General features: G+C 32.2%; 1 protein-coding gene across 1 annotated transcript; it reads left to right on the forward strand.

Moving 5' to 3' along the window:
• The first annotated feature begins 6,006 nt into the window (after nt 1-6,006).
• LOC107901655 (enhancer of rudimentary homolog) lies at nt 6,007-8,489 on the forward strand. The gene is made up of 4 exons (XM_016827735.2): nt 6,007-6,144; nt 6,457-6,550; nt 7,126-7,246; nt 8,153-8,489. The coding sequence occupies exons 1-4, from the start codon at nt 6,142-6,144 to the stop codon at nt 8,241-8,243; spliced, it is 309 nt and encodes a 102-aa protein (XP_016683224.1). The 5' UTR covers nt 6,007-6,141; the 3' UTR covers nt 8,244-8,489.
• The last annotated feature ends 982 nt before the right edge of the window (nt 8,490-9,471 follow it).

Below are 9,471 nucleotides of genomic sequence, written 5' to 3' on the forward strand. Positions count from 1 at the left end.
TTTCTAAATTCGTCACTGTTAACAATAACATCTATATCAATTTAGTTTGAACTCAATCGCTAATTGTTATATTTTTCTTCAAACATGTTCTGCACGTATTTGAGGGGATATCATTAAATATTTTGTATTTTCTGATAATTCTTCAAAATATTTATTTTAATTTTGTATTGTATGCACATCATGGGGAGACATAATTCCAAGGTTCTTTTGTGCCATTAGTTCAAACAAATGCAACTACCAAACCCACGATTAGAGAAAATTAATATTAATATCGAGATTTTAGTTTAAAAGTAAAGTACACATATGGAAAATTAAAAGATGTATGGGTTTCAGTTTTATGTATGTTTAGTTTTTTATTTTTTATATAAAAGATATAAAATGATAAATTTATTTTTAAATAATATAATTTATTTTACAAAATAATGGTATTTTCATTTTTTTTAAATTGAGTTGGTAATCGATTAATTTGTAACACTAATTTAGCCATGAGCTTTATAATAAGTATAGATTACAGATATGAAGTTGGCAGTTTTTTCATTTTGACCCCTGAATTTTTTGTCCATATTATTAAAGAATTTTGTAGTTTTTTATTTCGATTTGGTCCTTACACTTAGATTCTATAAAATGCAATGATGTGGCATTTTAAGATTGTATCATGTTATCACTTATAAATTTTAATTCTTTATATAATTTTTTTTTTATTTTTTAATTTTATATAATATTTTTTAAAATTTTGAAATGATGACAATATCCCACCTTAAAGAGTCAAAGTTTAAATATCGAACAACAAAAAATTGCCAACCTTTAAAACTGAAGTGGAAAAAAAACTTAACAACTAAATTAAAAAAAATATCCAATTCAAGTAATTAACGATGTTTTCATCCTTATCTATTATTATTCTTCATTTGTAGCTGCTAAAGATTCCCCAAGGTTGTACAGGCTATGGGGATACCTTAGAGTTGACAAACAAAATTTTTGTCCGAATGTGACAAAACACATAGTGGAATTAATTAGCATAAATACCACAAATATTCAAAGAAAATCAATCAAGGACTAAATTACCATAAAAAAACTTTTTTCAAAAATACGAGAATAGGCCACTTTTTTTAAAATGGATGGAAATGAGCCGTTTTTACTATAACACGTCTAGCTGGTGTTGTTTTTAGAGGAAACTCAAAAAAGTGCATCTAAGTCGGTGCGTTTTCTCCCGTATTTTTAGGTTTTCATGATTTTTAAGGTTTTAAGTGTTTAATTAGGATTTAAGGTTTATTAAATTAGGATTTTAGGTTTTATTATTTTCAAGTGTTTATTAATTAGGGTTTTAGGATTTAATAAATTAGGGTTAAGGAATTTATTTTCATGGCCATTAGTGTTTGTTAATTAGGGTTTATGGTTTGTTAAATTAGGGTGAATTATTTTATTATTAGGGTTTTAGGGGTTATTAATTTAAGATTATGGATTTTTATTATTAGGGTTTTAAGGATAGGGTTTATGGTTTTAATTGATTAAAAGTTTAACGTAATAATTGTAATAATAGAATTTGATATTTAAAATATTCGTATTTATACCAATCAAATATTATTTTTGATTAAAAATTGAAACTCGGAAAACTGAAAAAATAATTTTGACGAGATGAGTTCTAAAAAAATATCTCGGGATTCCCAGGATATCTGGAACATTTCTGAAAAATGCCCCGAATAGTGGGGGTTGAAATTTGTAGAGAAAAAATGCTCTAAGCAAGATGTACTGTCAGTAAAAGTATTGAAAACGCTTCTAGTTGGATGCCTTTTTTAGTACTGCTGCTGATAGTATTTCCTGTTTGGAGCGTTTTTTTCTCTACAAGGTTCAACCCCCACTATCCGAGACATTTTTTCAGAAACAAGCGGGATGTTATCCATTGGGTTATAAGTGACTCGTATTTCAGCCTCTAGTGGCATAAACCATGGAAATAAAATTTGAAGAAGTTCATAGACAAGGTATAAGTTGGAGCAACTATACTATTTGTATAAAAAGTAAGCATAAGCATTGATTTTTCGTGTTAATATTTATTTGAAGCATTATATTTTTTGCATAATGTTTTTGTTTCGAACTTTTCTTGACAAATAATTTGGCTAAAAATGAATGGATGGATTACTGCTATTATTTATTACGATAGTGAGGTCCGTGACACCGAGAACGGGATGGTTTTTTATTGGAGAACACAACACAACTGGCTTTTAATCAGAACATAGAATTGCCAGAACTTCAAAAAAGAACTAGGTGAAAAATCGACGGATCTACAACAATGAGAGTATTGCCTATTAAGTTATGCTTCGATTAATCCTGTGAGATATGATGCATTCGATATTAAAGGTGCTCGGGGCTTGGAGGCAATGGTGCAGATGCACATCGACAGTAGATCACAGTTTCTTGAGTTATATGTAGAATTTCAAGGCTATATGAAGGCATTCAGTTGTCAACATCTTTTCTTGTTTGAGAGGCGAGAACGGTTGAAAATGTCGATAGTCCAACCATTTTGTTAGAAAGTTCCCATTATGATATCCTGGAATCATCAATGAAAAGACACTCATCCATCTCGACCTTAGATTTCAATCATGGGAGGCAAAACACCAAACTATCGAGTTTTGGTGGTAGAACAAAATACACGACCCCTGCATGACACTTAGTTAGTGGATGGGCCATGAACCTCGGTGAGTCGATGTTCAATGTTGGAATACATACTAGGGAATGGTAGCAACTTCCAGCAGTTGGCAATTGACCTGTGATTTTGGACGTTCCAACACGTACACAAGAAGGGATGATGTACACCTTATGACGTCCACCGACGAGGGGACCTCTAACATGTAGATGTTGATAAGTCTGAGAATGAAAATGGCAATGAGTCCGATGTTGATCCAGTCCGGGAGCCCGGTGCCAATGGTTCAAAAGTTGCATTATTTTTTGAACTATAACCCATTTCAACTTAACTAGAAGATAGCGAATGGGGTGAAAAGAAAAAGAAGATCCACAATTCACTACGTACTCGCCTCCAACCCACATGCATAATGTTGATCTATCGACAGAAGATGGGTTGAAGTTTGCAGAACTACCACACAAGAGGCTTGGCCACGCAAGTTCTTCGTTGAATTCGGGGCCTGCACAGTGGGTGGGATGCGTCAAACAACGAGGTATGGAAGTGGTGTCAAGTGCTGGAGAAGTACGTCCCAAGTTGCGTAACGAATCTTAAAACGGGGCCTGCATACCATAACGATCGCTTGTTCCATAGATGTCGAGTGTTCCACCGTCTGTTTTGGACTTTCAAGCAATGCTTTCAAGCATTCCAGTACAACAAGCCATTAGTACAAATAAACGATACTTTTATGTATGGTAGATATACCTATCGACTGTTATTAGTTGTGGCGCAGGATGGTAATCGGAAGATCCTTCCAATTGCGTTTGCAATAACACTGGGGGAGTCAAAAAATGACTAGATTTCTTTCTGTCTAGGTTGAGGAGGCATGTCTGCCCCCAACTTGATATATGTATCATCTCAGATCAGGAAACTGGAATACTATCCGCAATTAAACGACAAGGAAACCTCTAGGACTGCTCACATCATCGGTATTATCTAAAGCACGTTGCGTCCAACTACTACCAGAAATATCCCTCTATTGTTGAGCGATCACAAGTGACCAACATGGGTATGTAATCGCCACCAATATTATTTGGTTTGTAATATTCCATTTGTTTTTTTATATTCTTTGGTATGTCTTTTTTTTTTGTTAAGGTGGAATTTGATCCATGCCAATTTGTATTTATAAGTAAAAACAGATGAATATATTATTTAATATTTAAATTAATTTAAAAAATTTATTGTAATTGTTAAATCTTTTATCCGACAGGGATACGTGGTACCATGAGAATATATTTAAGAGACATTCATTAACCGTTTTCAATCTTGCATCACTTAGCTCCCCATTTGAAGAGTACTCGGATAGTCCACTATTTTACAACACTTGGCTGGTCACGCCAGGAGCATCATCATCTTAGCCACCCACTTCTAGCGAGAAGGTATTCACTTCTAAGAAGGGACCACTGAAGGACCACTGGAGTGTAATAACCTTGTGTTATTTTAGCCAAGGGAATGTCATAGCAGAACCATACAAAAGGATAATCGGCCACCACTTAGTTGCCCACGCAAGCGGGCCACCACTCGTACTGTCAATGACGTGACACTATCAGTCAAGGGGTTCTTCCCCTTATAAATACCTTCCAAGACGATGAAGGAGGGATCTTTAGCTTTTCAGTAACCCAAAGTCTTCGCATGCATACAATCTCCTTTGCTCGCTTACTCCTCCTTGACTTATCTCATTTTCTTGCTCTTTGCCTACTTAGGTGAATCAACTCTCCTTAGCACCATTACTTTCTCTTCCTTATCTCCTCATTTGTATAATTGTATCAACAATAACTTTTTTTTATAATTACATTAAAAACATAAAAATGTCTATTTTTGAATTTTATCCATTTATTTTACGAAAAATGAGAAGCCAATCCTTCTTCTTTAATTTGTCAAAATTTAGTGCTTCTACTTTACTAAAACTAAGAATTTGATCTAATTTGTTGGTAAACACATGAATACGAACTATCATTTTTTGCTAATATGTTGTATATAAATTGTTAAACTTTTGCTTTTTTTTTTTTTGCTAATCTCTTACATATAAATTGCTAAATTGTTAATTTTTAGGATAGTGATTTGAAAACAAGGTTTACAATATTACTTAGTCAGACTAATTTCTAAGTTTTAGTAAATTATGATGATCAAATTATGATGAATTAAAATAATGGAGTAAATTCTCAATTTTTATAAACTAAAAAGGTGAATTTCGTAATTAAACCAAAAACAAAATATTATTAAATTAAATTATTGAATGTAATTGATACTTCAAAAACTTATATTTGTATATAAGGGACAAATTCCAAAACTATACATGAATTATGATTTAATATGCAATTGTATACATTAAATTTTGATTTGATTCAATTCTTGTAAATTATTGACACAATTATTGACATAACATCATTTTATGTTTATATATTGCATATATAAATAATTATATTTATTCAATATAAAAAAATTATGTCTTTAAATACATTTGAATCCCAATTAAAGTTTCACTTGCATAGTTGCACTAAATTAAAATACATATACACAACTATACATTAAATCAAAGTTTATATATAATTTTAAAATTTATCCTATATAAAAAAAAAGCAATATCATAACAAAAAGGGTATTCCTTGATTAAATTTAGTTAACAATAGTGGTAAGTAAACAACCAGTTTTCTGAATTTAACTATCCTCAATCTCAAATAATCACCAAATCGATTGATTTAAAGTATATTATAAAATATTTTAAAAATAAAAATATATTTCACCAATTTATATACTATAAAATATAAATATATTAAATCATTTAAATAAATCCAATTATCGAAAATCGACCCGCATAATAAAATAAACTAAGTTAACCACTGAACCTGCCTAAACTCAGCTACTTAACTCTAATCCAGAATTCAATTCTTTTGGACAATCATGCCCTTAGAGAAATATCGACATATATGCTTTAAGTCAAAGTCTTCGTCAACTATTCTAATGACGTGGGAGACATCAGTTGCTCTTTTTAAAATTTTAATTTGGTTAATATATGCTTTAACTTCTTATACTATTTAAACATTTGAAATTTAGTCCTTTATTGGTATTTTCAAAATTTTAATTTTTCTATATTTTGTAAGCTGAATTGTTAAGAAGAGTTAACTTCTTCAGTTAAATACAAGCATATAAAAAATTCCAATTTTATTATATGATCCTTAAGTGAATATTTTCTATTTCAAAATTTTACACTAGTAAATTTAACAACAAAAATAAAATCAACGTTTGACCTAAATATCAAAATCCAAAAAGCAAAGAAATTAAAAATAGAGAGACTAAATTATAAATGCAAGAGAATACAAGGACTTAAAACATATTTTAACCTTTCTTAATTTAATTTTCTTTTAAGAAACAAAACTCTGTTTTGGGGACTTCCATTGGAACCACATTTGATTTCAGCAGTTTAACGTTGGCAGCAGATTCTCTTTTTCAGTTCCATCTATAATAATCGCATGGTAATTCCCTTTTTCTTCTATTTTGTCCCCTAATTCAATCAAATATTGCTTGTAAAAATTCATTTTCTTGCCTCTTTAAACTAGGGTTTCGTTAAACGTTTCCTTTTCAATACAGAATAGGGCACACGGCTCTTGAAACCGAGCAAATTGCAGCTATTTTCTTTTTATTACTTAAAGATTGAAGATTTCTTTGCTAGGAACTAATGTTGGTTTATTGATTCTTTCCCCGCGTGATAATTACGCTCAAACGTGTTTTAGCATTAGTGATTTTTTCCCCTAATTGCTTATGTGTTATTTTGTTTGGGAATTTAGGCAAACAAGCACACCATTGTTTTGATGCAAACTTCACAGAACAGATCAACGAGAACATTTATGGATTACTCTTCCGTAACTCAAGCCATGGATGGTATCTTTTCGTTTATTTTTGCTTATAGTGTCTTGCTTTTTGTCGTTTGTTATTAGAGCTATCAATTGCACGGGTGGGTTGGGTTGGTTTTGGACTGGGTCAATCAGGATAGGGTCAAATTCAAATTTTAGGTTTGGTCATTTCATGTTCAGGCTGATTTGGGTTTGAGGGTCGGGTGATTTGGGTTCTGATTTGGATTAGTTTTGGGTTTGATTAATTCAAGTTTAGGTTGGACAGCTTTGGGTTATTAACTTTTTATGATCAAATCGGATTGGATTTGGTTCTGGTTTGGATTAATCGGGTTTGTGTCAAAATTGACGGTGTATTTGTTGTCTTAAATGTTTGTTTTGGATGACTGCTGCTATGATTTTTAAGTTCATACTTCATTAGTGTTCTTGAAAACAGATTCTGGTACAGGGAGTGGACTGTTCCTTTTGGAGATTATTAATATGTTTGAAGTGATCCTTAGATTTAATTATGCATTTGTTTTTTGTTTCTCTAGTTTTGATAGAATGAATTACTGGTTCCAAATGATTGGACAAGGTTTACAGTTTTATAATATTTGACATGTGAAGGTATATGTGGACTATATGAAAGGAAACTTAAGGAGCTAAATCCAGCAACAAGAAACATCACATATGACATTGCTGATCTTTACAATTTTATTGATGGCCTTGCAGATATGAGTGCCCTTGTGTATGTCTTTCAATCTCTTTTTTTCGTACACCCTTTTCTCTTTGAACATTATCATCTATCTTATGTAATATTTCATGTTTACTCAGTCATGTGCTGATCAAGTGTCTTAAAAACTGTCTATTAAAGGCATGATTTTTCATTGTAGAACCTGAACCCTGAGGAATAAGCATGTATTTTGAGTCCATGAGTCAGCGTAGAAAAGTTGCCTTTTCTGCTGAAACTCAAATGTGTTTTCAAATGAATTTCACGATCTTATAACAATAGAATTGCCCTTGGACTACCCAAGGCTCAGGGAAGTGAATGTGGCTGATGGACAATCATATTTTCTTTAGATGCCGAGAAAGATTCAATCACCATGTATTGAAACATGAGTGCAGTTATACATGAATGGGAGATGGTGTCTAGCATTTAGTCATTGATTTGTAGGGATCTGGACTCTGGGCTATTTGATCAGGTGGAACCATGTAGTTCCCATATATCCTATGAGAAACTGAATAGATTATAGGCTGCAATCAATGGGTTTTCCAAGTCCATTTATTGCATGCAACTTTCTACAGTGAGTCGGTGACTCATGGACTCAAAATAGAAACTATTCAAGGCTCAAGGAAATGGATGTGGCTGATGGACAATCTGTATTTTCTTTAGATACTAAGAAAGATCCAGTCACCATGTATTGAAACATGAGTGCGGTTACACATGAATGGGAGAGGATGTCTAGGATTTAGTCATCGGTTTGTGGGGGCCTGGACTCTGGCCTGTTTGATCTGGTGGAACCATGTGGTTGTATCCTATGAGAAGCTGAATAGGCTGCAACCAATGGTTTTGCCGAGTCCATTTATTGCATGCAACCTTGTTGTTATTCCATTGGCAAGATAATGGGTTTTATTTTTTATTTCTTGCTTGCAGCTATGATCACAGTATTCAAGCATATTTGCCTTATGACAGGCAATGGATTAAACAGAAAGTGTTTCAACACCTTAAAAAGTTGGCACATTAAACCTTTTTCAGTAAAAGAGAATTTGATTAGGGAAAAAACATGTACCAAGTGCAGAAGACCTCATGTGATAATTGTGCTGTTGTTTCCCTCACTTTTTAGAACCATTGCAGCTTTCTCCAGGGTTTCCATAAATAGAATGTTGTAATATAAGCAAAAATACAAATTATGGAGGAAGCTTGAGCTTGTATAATCGTACAATGTTTGGCTGCTTGGTTTGATTATGTGAAGGTCCTTGACAGTGTCTCATTAACCTTAGCATATTGATGCTTGATTGCTTGATATTAAACATGCCAATTGTGTGGGTCAGGCAGGTTTTGTGTCAGGGTTGGATCAGTCAATATGGGTTATTTCAGTTCGGATCACTTTTGGGGTTCGGGCTTGAGGCTTTGCTTTCTTGGTCAGGTCATTACTTGGAACGGATTATTTAAGGCATTTGGTTGTTTTGGGTTGGTGTTAGTTTGGGTTCATAGCAATTCAGGTTAGTTGACTTTTTATGGTTAAATCACGTTGGATTGGATTTTGAATTAAGTTGAGTTTTAGGGTTTGGATTAGAATTATACCAACTGTTTTTTACCTAATCGGTTTCGTTTTTGAATGTTGGTAAGAGAGGTGCTAAGGCATAGTCTTAATTGTTTATGTTTTCCTTGTTAACCAAGTACAAGGCGTAAGTTTACAAGTTTTTGGTGTTACGGGTTAAATATAATTTCAATTTATAATAAAATTTTCTAATTTTAAGAAACAATTATTCATGAAAAGAGTGTTTAAGCTTTTAATTGTGATAAATTGGTTTGATTTTTACCTCATTAATTTGTGTTGAATAATTTGAGTTCTAAAATTTTGAATCTTTTCGAGTTAGGATTAATTTGAGTTTTAGCTAGTCATTCAAATTTATCAGTTGGATTTGTCAAATAAGATAATTTCAGATTACTTATCTGGGTCATTTTGGGTTCAAATCATTTTATGGTTTGAGATTTTGAGTACTTTTGGGTTACAGTTGGGTAGTTGTGAGTTGATTTTTTATGATTAGATACCCTACACCGACAATATATATAAGGGTCATAGTGTAAATTTGTCACCATATTGTAAATTGATATTGAAATTTGTTACTATATTTTATTTTAATTGATGTTAGTGATATACATTAAACATGTGGATAAATTTATCACTCAATTTTTATGTGATTAAAATTAGTCACTAAACTTTCAATATTAATTAATTTTGCCACCAA

Source organism: Gossypium hirsutum, chromosome D06 (assembly GCF_007990345.1).
Source record: "Gossypium hirsutum isolate 1008001.06 chromosome D06, Gossypium_hirsutum_v2.1, whole genome shotgun sequence".
NCBI lineage: Eukaryota > Viridiplantae > Streptophyta > Magnoliopsida > Malvales > Malvaceae > Gossypium > Gossypium hirsutum.